At 48.0% G+C, this 14,956-nt stretch overlaps 1 protein-coding gene across 1 annotated transcript in view; it reads left to right on the top strand.

Moving 5' to 3' along the window:
* CUL2 (cullin 2) overlaps nt 1-14,956 on the top strand; it is a 95,340-nt gene that overhangs the window by 4,311 nt on the left and 76,073 nt on the right. The window contains exon 2 of the mRNA XM_069729686.1: nt 9,183-9,324. Within this exon, the coding sequence (XP_069585787.1) occupies nt 9,206-9,324 (119 nt within the window). The 5' untranslated portion in view covers nt 9,183-9,205. The remainder of the gene's footprint in view (nt 1-9,182; nt 9,325-14,956) is intronic.

The following is a 14,956-nucleotide window of genomic DNA, read 5'->3' as shown; positions in this document are numbered from 1 at the left end:
TTGACAAACCACAATCCTGCTTGGAAAATGTTCTGTGGACAGATGAAACAAAAATAGGGCTTTTTGGCAATGCAATGCAACAGTTTGTTTACAGACAGTGCAAAGAAGCTTAAAAGGAAAAGTACACCCTACCAACAGATAAGCATGGTGGAGGATCCATAATGTTGTGCGGTTGCTTTGCTGCATCTGTTATTGGAGGCCTTGACAGTATCACAGGAATCATGAAATCAGAGAATTATCAAGAGATTTTAGGGTGAAATGTCTTAGTATTAATTAGGGGTGCCTTTATTGCTGCACATGATGTTACAATTGCAAAGAAGAAACAGACTAAACATGTAAGTTGAAAACAATGTTTTATGGTTATATTACTTTACATCACTAATTAAAAAATCCTGAGGATATAACCTTGGTACATTTCAATTTATTTCTGAAGATATTGTACAGTCTATGGAAGAAAATGAAGTGGTGTCAGTAACGGTGAGCAGCACTGTACAGCCTGAGACTCCTCTCAAACTAAAAGTCATAAGATGAGAAGATAAAAGAAATGCATATAAAGAAATGGCAGGATAGGGAGAAGTGTAGGGAATTTAATAAATGCTAGTTACAAAAGTGGTTAAGACTTAAGGTACCGTCACACTTAGCGACGCTGCAGCGATACAGACAACGATCCGGATCGCTGCAGCGTCGCTGGAGAGCTGTCACACAGACCGCTCTCCAGCGACCAACGATGCCGGTAACCAGGGTAAACATCGGGTAACTAAGCGCAGGGCCGCGCTTAGTAACCCGATGTTTACCCTGGTTACCATCGTTAAAGTAAAAAAAAACAAACACTACATACTTACCTACAGCCGTCTGTCCTCCGGCGCTGTGCTCTGCACTCCTCCTGTACTGTCTGTGTAAGCACAGCGGCCGGAAAGCAGAGCGGTGACGTCACCGCTCTGCTTTCCGGCTGACCGACGCTCACAGCCAGTACAGGAGGAGTGCAGAGCACAGCGCCGGAGGACAGACGGCTGTAGGTAAGTATGTAGTGTTTGTTTTTTTTTTACTTTAACGATGGTAACCAGGGTAAACATCGGGTTACTAAGCGCGGCCCTGCGCTTAGTTACCCGATGTTTACCCTGGTTACCAGCGAAGACATCGCTGAATCGGTGTCACACACGCCGATTCAGCAATGTCTGCGGGGAGTCCAGCGACCAAATAAAGTTCTGGACTTTCTTCCCCGACCAGCGACAGCACAGCAGGGGCCTGATCGCTGCTGCCTGTCACACTGGACGATATCGCTAGCGAGAAAGCTGCAACGTCACGGATCGCTAGCGATATCGTCTAGTGTGACGGTACCTTTAGCCCGAGTGCAGACTATCCGGAACTAGCAGCGCTTTGAAACCTGCTGCCGTCTATTGAACGCAGGTGAATTTGCATGTTGTGATGGTGTGATATGTTATGTGGGTATCATTTTGTGTAGATTTACGGTATATTTTACGGATTTTCATAATGTTCTCTTGTTGCCTTGTATCATTCCGTGTATTCCCCATATTGTCTAGAGTCTCACTTACCTTCCAAAAGGCTGATAATTGAATTAGCTCACTTACTGTCTGCAGCCTGACTGTATCTGTGCCTCTTGATGATGCCCTGTAGTGCCTTAATCCCCGAGGCACTTTACAACCCTAACCTGTCTGACTACCCCTGGACATAAGGAGGGGGCTAGGGAGGACAGGAGCTGGCAAGTCAGTTCCTGTGTGGTGAGGACGGAGTGAACACAGAACGTCAGGGAGAAAGGGAAGCATAACAATTTTTTTTTTTTTTTATATCCTCTGTCTGCTGGATTATTGGACACTCATCTCCTTGGACATTTTATCCTGTCACTAAACTGCATTCGTGTTCTGGACTACTGTATCCTCAGTGTGGTGGATTGCTTGTGGACCTTTTAGTTTTGCCTATAATAAAGGTCTTGGGATTGTTCACACTTCCCTCGCTCTGTTGATTGTGTGGTATCGGAGAAGGACCCCATGACAACTGGTGGCAGCAATGGAATCAACACAGTGTAACCCAATGGAGAACCACCCACAGAGTGAGTACAGAAATTGGACTGTATCCAGTTTACAGGAGAGCCAGAGACCTGGCCCAGAACTCCCAGGGACTGACTAAAGAAGCCTTAATTGACCTACTGGTGGGTGCTAGCCCGACCACCTCCTCCCACATGGCTGTAGGACAAGCACTGGAGACAGGGATCCCCACCCCAAAAAGCCAGTGGTTGGTGTGGTACGAAAAAGAGATGGCCGTTCTGGGCCCAGGCGTCTCTCAAGAGTATAAGGAGAAGGCTGCCCGCCGGGCACAGCAGAGACCAGATGCAATGGAGCTTGAAAGAGAGAGTAATGCAATGTGGAGTGTAAACCCAACGATCTGTGAGCCTGTACGGATCACCCGGACAGAGTTTAAGCCATTTGATGAGGCTTCCGGAGATGTGGAGGGGTTCTTGAAGGACTTTGAGCAGCATGTGCTGTGATGGAGGTGCCCCACTCTGGCTGGATGCGTTTGTTAGTGGGACTCCTGAATGGAAGCGTGGTGGAGGCTTACCAAACCACTGACTCACAGCGGAATCGGGATTATAACATTGTAAAGCGGACTATCCTGGATTACCATGCTATCACTCCAGATTCATATAGGGCCAAGTTCCGAGACCTCCCATACACCACGGGGGGATCGTTTAGGATGTATGCACATAAAATGTCCCAGGCATGTCGGAGATGGCTGGAAGCAGAAAACTCCTTTACTGTGGAAGATGTTATACTGGCGTTCCTTATAGAACAATTTCTTGCCAAGTGCCCCACAGAGGTACTGGAATGGGTCCAGGAGCGCACGCCGTGTACCGTGGATAGAGCTGCAGCCCTGGCCGATGAAGCCCTTACTATCCGACCGCAATAGAGGAGGCTTCTGGACAATGAACCACGGCCTGCTCCCGTGCCCCGTCCCCCTTCGATTATATCTGTCCTTCCACCTAGTCGCAAGCCGATGACAATCATGCCTCACAATCCTGGGCCCCAACGGTTCCGACCATGACCTAGGGGTATCACAGAGAGAATGTTATGGGTGTGGGCAACCTGGACACTTGCAGTCTGGCTGTCCCTCAAGGATTCGGAGGGAGCCCTACGCAGCCCCACCTCGTCCAGTGCATCTTGTGCACTCCATCCCGCCTGAGGAAGAGCTACCACCACCCCCACCAGAGTGGACCAACGACCACGGCACCATAGATACCCCTCCTGGAGTGTACGGACTCCGGCCTTTGTCCTTTAGCTACCCAGAGCAACGGCAATGCCACCTGCAGGATGTCTTAATTGATGGATACAAAGTGTCAGGATTTAGAGACACGGGGTCATTCCTGACTATCACTAACCCCCGTGTGGTTCGATCCGAGGCAATTCCCCAGGGTCCGGGAATTCCCATTGTCCTGGCGGGAGATGCCCGCAAATATATATGCGTTTGGATTATGGTTATGGAGAAAAACTCTGTTGGATTGGAGTTATGGGAGGACTTCCTGCAGATATCCTCCTTGGGAACGACATTGGGGAGTTACAGTGCTAATTTGTGGGAGCAGTCACCCTACTACAGGCCCTTCAAGCACTACGTCATCCGGACCTCACGGGGGAACAACCACAACGAACCGCATCAGAGTTGCACCTTGGCCAAGCCCCTAACCGACCTGACCTTCAAGAACATGCCGAGGAATGTGATGTGGACGACTGCATGAGAGGATGCCTTTTCAGCGTTATAGACCGCCGTAATCACTGCTCTTGTCTTGGCTGCCCCTGATTATAAGCTCAGGTTCCTCGTGCAGACAGATGCATCCACCTTTGGGATTGGGGCAGTACTTAGCCAAGTTAACGCAGCCGGAGAAGAACATCCTGTTTCTTTTGCCAGTTGGAAACTACTAGATCGGGAAGTTGCCTATGCCACTATTGAAAAGGAGTTTCTTGCCATCATATGGGCGCTAAAAAAATTGCAGCTATACTTGCATGGCAGAGACTTTACAATTCTTAGACCACAACCCCCTCACATGGCTGAACCGCGTATCAGGGGACAATGGAAGATTGCTGCGGTGGAGCTTGTCCTTACAACCCTACAGCTTCTCCATCCAATACAAGTTGGGAAGCCAACACCAGAACGCCGATGGACTCTCGACAAGAAGAACCATAGGCTCCCTAGGCCGACCTACCCCTGCCACTGTACAAGGAACTATAAACGATTGAGCAATGTGGACTAAAGTGAGCAGGCCAGAGGTCTGTGTAGACCTTATGGCGTGCTCACTTATTATGATGGGGTTCAGTTTGTGATGGTGTGATATGTAATGTGGATATCATTTTGCGTATATTTATATTTTACTGATTTTCATAGTGTTCTCTTGTTGCCCTGTATCATTCCTTGTTTTTATTCCCCATATTGTCTAGAGTCTCAATTACCTTCCAAAAGGCTGATAATTGAATTAGCTCCCTAAAGGTACCGTCTAACTCAGCAACTTTGCAAAGAGAACGACAACAATCCGTGACGTTGCAGCGTCCTGGATAGCGATCTCATTGTGGTTGACACACAGCAGCGATCTGGATCCCGCTGTGCCATCGCTGGTCGGAGCTAGAAGTCCAGAACTTTATTTCTTCTCCAGGTCGGCGTGTATCGTCATGTTTGACATCAAAAGCAATGACGCCAGCAACGAGCATAGGGCCCCTAGATGTGTGTCGGATCGGTACACTCCGGCTGTTTGACATGGAGCTAACAACCAGCGAGAACGAGAAGTGAGTCGCCGTTACGTCACTGGATCGCTCCTGCATCGTTCTGGAGTTGCTGTGTTTTACGTCTCTACAGCGACCTAAACAGCAACGCTCCAGCGATCTAGTTTAGGTTGGCTCGTTGTCTATATCGCTGAGCGTCGCTGAGTGTGACGGTACCTTTACTGTCTGCAGCCTGACTGTATCTATGCCTCTTGATGACCCCCTGTAGTGCCTTAATCCCCGAGGCACCTTTGTCTGGTCTGGGAGGCCTGAAAACCACCCCAACCTGTCTTGACTACCCCTGGACATAAGGAGGGGGCTGGGGAGGACAGGAGTTGGGAAGTCCCTGTGTGGCGAGGATGGAGTGAACACAGCACGTCAGAGAGAAAGGGAAGCATATGGATTTTTTTTATCCTCGGTGTCTACTGGATTATTGGACTCTCATCTCCTTGGACATTTTATCCTGTTACTGAACTGCATTCGTGGACTATTGTATCCTCAGTGTGGTGGATTGTTTATGGACCTTTTAGTTTTTCCTATAATAAAGGTTCTTGGGATTGTTCACACTTCCCTCGCTCTGTTGATTGTGTGGTATTGGAGAAGGACCCTGTAACACATGTGATCTCTGAACCGTGCGGATTTACTGCGTCCAATACATTCTGTAGGTGAAACTTCTCTTGTAGAGATGGTAGAAATTCATGTGCTGCGGTCTGGAGAGATGATCCGCATGTCCGTCTCAGTGGGGGTCTCTGGACACATAGAGGACATGAGATTTCTTGAAATGGCCAATGCGGGTTTGACACTGTATAAGTACGCAGCATCCAACCCGCAGGTACTCTGCATCGTGTGCACCTACCCCTAAAGATAGTTATTTATAAAGGGCTTTATAGTTACAGGACCATCCCTATAGCTTTTAAGTCCAAGTGGGTGTCTTCACTGGGGTAGAGGACTTCTCTCTGTATCAGTTGCTATCTGATATCATCCACTTGGACTTAACAAATGTTTACTCATTAGGTGCAAAATACTTTGGTAATATCTCCGCAACAAAAAGGCAAAATAAAAAAAAGTACACACAAAAAGAAAAGTTTAATTCCTGTTTTCATCCACTATTATGTCTTGTTAGGCTCAACATGAAAAATTTGGTGAAAAGTCATCTTTAAAGAGGATCCATCTTCTGGACAGTTTGCCTTAAATGGGTTTTCTGAACTTTCAGCCTCCCAGCTTCCTGCTTTCTCTCCTCTCCGGCAGTTTGCAGCAGAGGCGTTCTTGTGCTGCAGGGCTGTGCCATCTTTGAGGTTGTTAACAATCGCAACTTTCTGCCGCCGCATCTGAGGAGCGCAGGGAGACTGACTCCGTCCTGCTGCAGAGCAGCGCTTACAAGCTTCTTGAAAGGGCTCGAGTCCCAAGACAACAAGCCATAAACTATAAAATTTAAAATCCCTCTAACCTTAAGAACGCTGGTTTTTAATAACAAGTAATTTGCAAAGTTTCCTTGTTTTTACAAGCACTTAGCTGACACTATTTTGATCACAAGCGTGTAAAAGCAATCCCACCGTGACAAGGTGTACCCAATCAAGACGGACCCTCGTTATGTGCAAGAAAGCCTTAAAATAGAGGGGGCTGAGCAGGACCCAGACCCGACTGTTTTGCACATGACCATGGAAAGATATACAAATGATGCAAAAGCAAAATAAAGCTGGTTTGGCCAAGTACAGACCACATGGCTACACGGAAGGACCGTCACAGCGGAGTGTCCAGATGCAGCCATGTGGTTTATCAAGCTCCGCTTGTATTTTCCATTGGCATTTACTGGTGACAGGTTCCCACTTTATCACCTAGTTTTGATTTATTTATTTTTTTTATATAAATTTAGAGGTATATTATTAAATCTTTTTATTTTTGCTTTTGTTTCCATTTTTTTTAAAATTTTTTCTGTACATTATTGAGCGCAGCCATCTTGCCTGAATTCCTGTTTTCTGCACTGAATTATTTGATCTTTCCAGCAGCCACATGAGCCATAGAAAATATCTGAATGTGTTCCGGTAATTGACTTCTATGGGAAAGTGTGCTGGGCATGCTCTGTGATTTGTGTAGGGAGAGGATAAGGGTGAGCTGTGACACAAGCCAGAGCACATGAGCGACTTCCAAGGTTTGTGCAGAGTAAATCATGGTATTCTCCAGTCCAGAGCTGGGCAAACTGGGGGCTGAAGGCCACATCCAGCCCTCTGGGTGTTCCAGTCTGGCCTACCGACCAAGTCAGCCAAAGGGCTGAACAAGCACCATGTACCATGTACTCCACCACCCGCTGTCACCTCTTTCCTCATCCTCAGGAATGGCTATATGGGGGCTCATAATGTATGTAGGTGACTGTGTGTGGACTATTCTGATATATATATATATATATATATATATATATATATATATATATATATATATATATATATATATATATATATATATATAGGCTGTGTGTGGGCTCATATTGTATATAGGGGCTGTGTGGGGTTCATACGGTATATAGGGGGGCTCTGGTCTAGTTTTCATATGACTGGTGCATTTTCAGGCTTGGCTGCTCCTACACCGCTATGAGAGCGAGCGCACGGAGCTTGGCTGGGCTGCTCCTACACCGCTATGAGAGCGAGCGCACGGAGCTTGGCTGGGCTGCTCATACACCCATCCGCTATGAGAGCGTGCGCACTGAGGTAGTAACATCCATTTTTTGCTGATGTGATTATTCTAAGTTTTACCATATCTGTGTGAACTTGGCCATGAGAGACATTTCTAGGTTTGCAGTAGATATCTACATACTAGCGGGGCCATTGTGATGACCATGGCTGGCACTCATGTCGGTTATGTACGTGTCTTGGTCTTTGCACCTCTCACAGATCGCATATTACCATTATACCCAGGTGTGATCACCATGGAAATCCGTGGCCAGTAACTCATTTCCCCATAGCAGTGACATGACTTGCCAAGGTCATGGCCATCTACTCTATGTAATGCGTGAATTCAACAGGTCTGCCAGCGTGGGGGCCGTCTGTCCTGGCACATGGTAAAAGCCCCCTGCATGTAACGTCCAGATGCCCCCTGCATGTAACGTCCAGATGCCCCCTGCATGTAACGTCCAGATGCCCCCTGCATGTAACGTCCAGATGCCCCCTGCATGTAACGTCCAGATGCCCCCTGCATGTAACGTCCAGATGCCCCCGTTTTGAGAGTCTCGAGGTAGGACTTTATGTTGTGTGCGTGTGATATTTGCCTGGTGAATATTTTATGAGGTTTCACCCAGGACGGAATAAGAAATGAGCCGAGATTTCACAATTTTACTTAGCGATGCATTTATTCCAGAGCTAGACTGAGACGAGCAGCCAAGTCACTAATTCATCTGAATATGTCACCGCTGTCTAACGTTGTAGGTTATTTTCCCTGCATCATCTGGATGGGAGCCCTGTGAACTGCGTCTTACCAGATGGCATCCCTGGCTCTTCTTCTGATTAGTATGCCTAGCGCGGTATCATCATGGGACACGCATGTGACTTTCCACAAGGCCGGCTAATCAAAAGCAAAGTCCTGGATGCCATCACGTAGGTCTCCGTCCTCAGGGCTCTTGTCCAGCCCACACAGATTACCAACATGGCTGATGGACCAGTTCCTGTCAATCAGTTCGCACCAGCTCTATTATCAATTTGTATTGAATTTCCTCTTGTTGGACTTGGTAGAGTTGTCTGGTGAACAAAACCCATTTTCATATACACTATTGGGCAATGTGGAGCTATTTAGGGTGTGGGGTCCTCTCCCCATCTCTTGGCCACAGTGGAGAGCAGTTAAAAAGAGCGTCTCTTACACTGGAGGACCGGTCTGGTTCTTCATTACACAAATAACACATTGCCGTGGTGTAATTCTTCATTTCCCCTGCGGAGGAGCTGTAGGCACACAAAACACTTTGAACAAATTTTTCCCACAGAATAAAGGTGATGACTGAGCTTGCCAGCAGGAGAACGCTTAGTAATCACCTTAATGTCAAGGATCCTCTCTAACAAGCAGTGGGTATCTAAAGAAGGGAACCTAAAACAATAACTTTTATAAAGAAGTTTCAGCGTAATACAAGCTGTTCATCATTCAAGAGGCACAGGGGTGAATCCTCTACTGCGAGAGGCCTTCTGGCTTGACGAACCAGCCGGGCTACGACCTCTCAAGCCCGTTACAGCCGCGTCATGTGCTCTGCGCAGATGAAGCGGAGGACTAGCTTCACAGCAAATGCCGATGGAGCAGCCAGAGAGTCGTCAATCGAGTCTGTAAGGGGGCGTCCAGCAGGATTTATTTAGAAGAGAAACCTCCTCCTTAAGTAGGAATTAGACAAAAGATAGAATAGCAGCACATGTAGGTGATGGATTGTAATTTTTTATTTTTTTATTTTTGCAGGTTTTAACATTTAAAACCCCACCATGTCATTGAAGCCACGAGTCGTGGATTTTGATGAGACATGGAACAAGCTTTTAACGACAATCAACGCCGTTGTCAAGTTGGATTACGTCGAGAGGGCAACATGGAATGACCGCTTCTCGTATCCTTCCCATAATATTCACGCTTTGTCCGATTTTATAGAGTCAAATGTGACTGTTGTTAATTTCTTTATTGACTGATACTACTTTTTCTTTAATATGTTTCAATACAAGAATTTGACAAAAATGCTAAAAACTCTTCTGTATTTACACTCTGAACGCGTCATTTCGAAAGCCAAATATTCCGGTGGACATTTATTATTAATAATAATAATAATAATAATATATAGCACCATTGATTCCATGGTGCTGTACATGAGAAGGGGTTACATACAAATTACAGATATCACTTACAGTAAACAAACTAACAATTACAGACTGATACAGAGGGGCGAGGACCCTGCCCTTGCGGGCTTACATTCTACAGGATGGTGGGGAAGGAGACAATGGGTTGAGGGTTGCAGGAGCTCCGGTGTTGGTGAGGCGGTAGCTTCTGTAGTGGTGAGGTGGCAGCGGGGTCAGTACAGGCTGTAGGCTTTCCTGAAGAGATGGGTTTTCAGGTTCCGTCTGAAGGATCCGAATGTGGTTGATAGTCGGATGTATTGGGGCAAAGAATTCCAGAGGATTGCGGATATTTTGAAGAAGTCTTGGAGGCAGTTTGTTGAGGAGTGGATAAGTGTGGAGGAGAGAAGGAGGTCTTGGGAGGACCGGAGATTACGTGAGGGAAGATATCGGGAGATTAGTTCAGAGATATATGGAGGAGACAGGTTATGGATGGCTTTGTAGGTTAGTATTAGTAATTTGAACTGGATACGCTGAGGGAATGGGAGCCAGTGAAGATTTGCAGAAGGGGGAAGCGGAGGAGTAGTGAGGAGAGAGATGAATTAGTCGGTCATCAGAGTTAAGAATGGACTGGAGAGATGCAAGGGTGTTACCAGGGAGGCCACAGAAAAGGATGTTGCAGTAGTTAAGGCGGGAGAGGATTAGGGCATGCACAAGCATTTTAGTAGATTGAGAGTTGAGGAAAGGACGGATTCTGGAGATATTTTTGAGCTGGAGGCGACAGGAAGTGGAAAGAGCTTAGATGTGCGGTTTGAAGGACAGGGCAGAGTCAAGGGTTAATCCGAGGCAGCGGATTTCCGGCACGGGGGAAAGCGTGATGTCGTTAATTGCGATAGATAGGTCAGGTATGGAAGATCTATGAGATGGAGGAAAGATGATGAGTTCAGATTTGTCCTCATTGAGTTTGAGGAAGCAAGAGGAGATGGAGGATATGGCTGATAGACACTCCAGGATTCTGGACAGCAGAGCGGTGACGTCTGGGCCAGAAAGGTAGATCTGAGTGTCATCACCATAAAGGTGGTACTGGAATCCATGGGACTTTGAGTTGTCCCAGGCCAAGTGTATAGATTGAGAAAAGTATGGGTCCTAGAACAGAGCCTTGGGGGACTCCAACAGAGAGAGGGTGGGATGAGGAGGTAGTGTGGGAGTGGGAGACGCTGAATGTGCGGTTGGAAAGGTACGAGGCAATCCAGGATAGGGCAAGGTCTTTTATGCCAAAGGAGGAGAGGATCTGTAGTAGGAGGCAGTAGTCAACTGTGTCAAAAGCAGAGGACAGGTCTAGAAGGAGGAGTACAGAGTATTGTCCGTTAGATTTGGCTGTAAGTAGGTCATTAGTGATTTTGGTCAGGGCTGTCTCAGTTGAGTGATGGGGGCGGAAACCAGACTGTAGATTGTCAAAGAGCAAGTGAGATGAGAGGTGGGAGGAAAGTTCAGCGTGGACATGCTGCCCCAGGATTTTGGAAGCGAATGGAAGCAGCGATATTGGGCAATAGCTGGACATAGCAGTTGGATCGAGGGTTGGCTTTTTAAGGATAGACGTGATTGTGGTATGTTTGAAAGTGAAGGTGCCATAAGTTAGTGATAGTTTGAAGAGGTGGGTTAATGATGGGATAAGTGTGGTGGTGAGGTTGGGGAGGAGGTGGGATGGGGTGGTGAGGTGCGATTTGGAGAGGAGACAAGCCCCCCTTCAGTGATGTTGGATAGGGAGGTTATGGGGTTTGGGCATTGGTCTGGTATACAAAAGGGGTTGTGGTGGTTGAACAATGAAGACTTGCCTTGTTTGGTCGATCTTATTTTTAAAGTGTGTGGTAAAGTCCTCAGCAGAGATGAGGGAGGTTGGAGGGGGCAGTGGGGGGCGGAGGAGGGAGTTAAAGGTTTTCAAAAACTGGGGTTGTAGGATAGAGAGAATACGAGTGTTGTGCAGTAGGCCTGTTTAGCAGAGGTGAGAGCAGATTTAAAAGCGAGTGTTGCCTGTTTGAATGCAGTGAAGTCGTCTTGCGAATGTGTTTTCTTCCAATGCCGCTCTGCAACCCTGGACAGTTGCCGGAGCTTTTTAGTGGTGTTATTGTGCCAGGGTTGTCTATTGATACGTCGCACTCTGCCATGAACGAGAGGGGCGACCGTGTCAATAGCTGATGCGAGAGTGGCATTGTAGAAAGCAGTGGCACTGTCTGTGTCGGGGAGTGAGGATATGGATGTCAGTTGTAGGATAGTCAGAGAGTGTGTGGGTGTCTAGGTGTGCAATGTTTCTGCGGGGGTGCGCATGTTGCTTGACATGGGTGACAGGTGAGGAGGACGGATGAGAAAGTGAGCAGATGGTGGTCGGATACAGGGAGAGGTGGGGTGGTGAAGTTAGAGAGCAGAGACGGGTGAAGACCAGGTCTAGTGTATGTCTGTCTGTGTGGATGGCTGCGGAGGACCACTGAGTAAGTCCAAAAGAATAAGTAAGGGACAAGTTTGGAGGCTGTTGACTGAGGGGTATCAGTGGGGATGTTGAAGTCACCCATGATGATGGTGGGAATGTCAGCAGACAAAGTGAGGGAGCCAGGTGGAGAATTGGTCAATAAAGGCAGTGGCTGGGCCTGGAGGTCGGTATATGACGGCCACTTGGAGGTTGGAGGGAGAGTAGATGCGGACAGAGTACACTTCAGAAGAGGGGAGGATAAGGGAGGGTAGAGGTAGGATTGGGTTAAAGGGAACCTGTCACCCCGTTTTTTGAGATTGAGCTATAAATACTGTTAAATAGGGCCTGCGCTGTGTGTTCCTATAGTGTATGTAGTGTACCCCGATTCCCCATGTATGCTGAGAAATAACTTACCAAAGTCGCCGTTTTCGCCTGTCAATCAGGCTGGTCAGGTCGGGAGGGCGTGGTGACATCGGTGGTTCTTCCTCAGCTTTACGTTGGTGGCGTAGTGGTGTAGTGGTGAAGACACAGCGCGCGATCTGCGCTGTAATCCCTTGCATCGGTGGGGGCGGCCATCTTCCTGGGGCCGCGCGTGCGCAGATCGAGTGCTCTGCTGCACGGGGCTTCAGGAAAATGGCCGCGGGATGCCGCGCGTGCGCATTAGAGATCGCGGCGGCCATTTTCCCAAAGCCGAGATGCAAACTCGGCTTTGGGAAAATGGCCGCCGCGATCTCTAATGCGCACGCGCGGCATCCCGCGGCCATTTTCCTGAAGCCCCGTGCAGCAGAGCACTCGATCTGCGCACGCGCGGCCCCAGGAAGATGGCCGCCCCCACCGATGCAAGGGATTACAGCGCAGATCGCGCGCTGTGTCTTCACCACTACGCCACCAACGTAAAGCTGAGGAAGAACCACCGATGTCACCACGCCCTCCCGACCTGACCAGCCTGATTGACAGGCGAAAACGGCGACTTTGGTAAGTTATTTCTCAGCATACATAGGGAATCGGGGTACACTACATACACTATAGGAACACACAGCGCAGGCCCTATTTAACAGTATTTATAGCTCAATCTCAAAAAACGGGGTGACCGGTTCCCTTTAAAGGTGCAGTTAGAAGAAAGGAGAAGACCCACTCCTCCACCATGTCTGTTGCCGGGAGGAGGGGTGTGGGTGAAGTGGAAGCCGCCGTAACACAGCGCAGCAGGGGAGGCGGTGTCAGAGGGTGTTGGCCTTGTTTCTGTGAGGCCAAGGAAGGCAAGATTGTGAGAGAGAAAAAGGTAATGAATCACATGAAGCTTATTGCAGATTGAGCGGGAATTCCAGAGTGCTCCAGAGAGAGGGAGTGGGCATAAGGGGCACGGGCTTTATGTTGGAAAGATTGCGGTAGTTCATATTAGATAGGGAGCGATAGGATGGGGTAGTCATGGGAGGTATGAGCTGTGGGGGACCATGGTTGGGAGATATGTCGCCAGCAGTGAGGAGAAGCAGAGCAAGGGAGAGCAGGTGGCAGGAGGAGAGTGGGCGACTTGTTTTATGTTTTATTAGGACAGATTTGAGCTTGAGGAGTAGGTCAGCAGAGGAGGACAGGTGGGGAGGAAAGAGTGCAGTGGAGATAATTATTTGGTTAGGGGGTGCTGGGTTTGTGGATAGCGAAGGAGTGAGAGGAAAAGTGGAGCAAACACTGTAAGGACATATGTAAACATGATGGAGTAAGATGGGTTAATAGAAAAGCTAGATCCAAGTGATTAGAAGTGCTTATTCAGCAGACATACCCAAAAGAGACAGATCCATAGAGTGGGGTCCTAACTCCTGCCATGACTAACAGCCGTTGAAATAACTGCGGCGTCTCTATGTAGGCACTGAAGGCTTAATTTTATGGTTCATAATTTTCTATCGTTTTATTTTGCTCAACCTTACTTTAAATGGGAACTGTACTTTAAGCAAACTTTGCATAAATCAATAGTTCAGACGAAAAGAAGGGACTTTGTAATATATCTTATCAGATAATTCTCCTTCTTTCTCATCCTCCGCCTTCTGAACTCCTAATATAGTCTGAAAAACAAACAGCTTTCCCAAGGTGACGTGTTTACTTTAAAAGAGTTGTCCGGTCAAAACCGATAAGTCTGCAGTCACTCTGTGTGACTGAAAACTTATGAAATCCTCCTACCCCCCCAACCCCCCCGCCACCCGCGCGCATACGCTGACTGGACAACCCCTTTAAAGGCAGTCTCCGCACAGAATGACGGTTCAAACCAAGCACAGATTCTCGGTGCATCATGGTGGGGCAAGATATCTAAGGCTACGTTCACATTTGCGTTGTTGGGCGCAGCGTCGTCGACGCAACCAACAACGCAAAACACAACGCTGCGTTTTTACACGCATGCGTTGCCATAACCTAGTAATGTTCTTGAATTTTGGCGCAGGGAAAACGCTACAAGTAGCGTCTTCCGCGCCCTGTCTGGTGCGTCAAATTGACGCATGCGTCGTAAAACGCAATACAACGCATACCGGCGCATGTCCATGCGCCCCCCATGTTACAGATAGGGGCTCATGACGCATGCGTCGACGATGCTGCGCCCAACAACGCAAATGTGAACGTTACCAAAGTGCACCTTCCCACCTGCTTGTTTCCATCATCTTCACCCTTCTTTGGGTCTATGAAGCAAGAACTGTCAATCATAGAAGAATAAGGAGGCGGTTGAGTGAAACCAAGCAGGTGGGAAGATCGGCCCCACCATGGTGCACCAAGCGTCTGTACTGTGTTTGAACGCTGCATGGAGCAGCTAGTCACCACTTGCTATGCTGTGAGCGGTGGATGTTGGCGTGCGCCCTGGCACTTTGATTCATAGCTTGCTCTGTGGTGCATCTATGCACAGCCGGCTGTCAGTCAGTGCCAGAGCGCACATACAGCCACCGCTCAGAGTATAGTGATCAGTGCTGTGATCG

Source organism: Ranitomeya imitator, chromosome 6 (assembly GCF_032444005.1).
Source record: "Ranitomeya imitator isolate aRanImi1 chromosome 6, aRanImi1.pri, whole genome shotgun sequence".
Lineage (NCBI taxonomy): Eukaryota > Metazoa > Chordata > Amphibia > Anura > Dendrobatidae > Ranitomeya > Ranitomeya imitator.
Note: the sequence above shows the minus strand (reverse complement) of the source record. Positions and strands in the feature narration are given on the sequence as shown.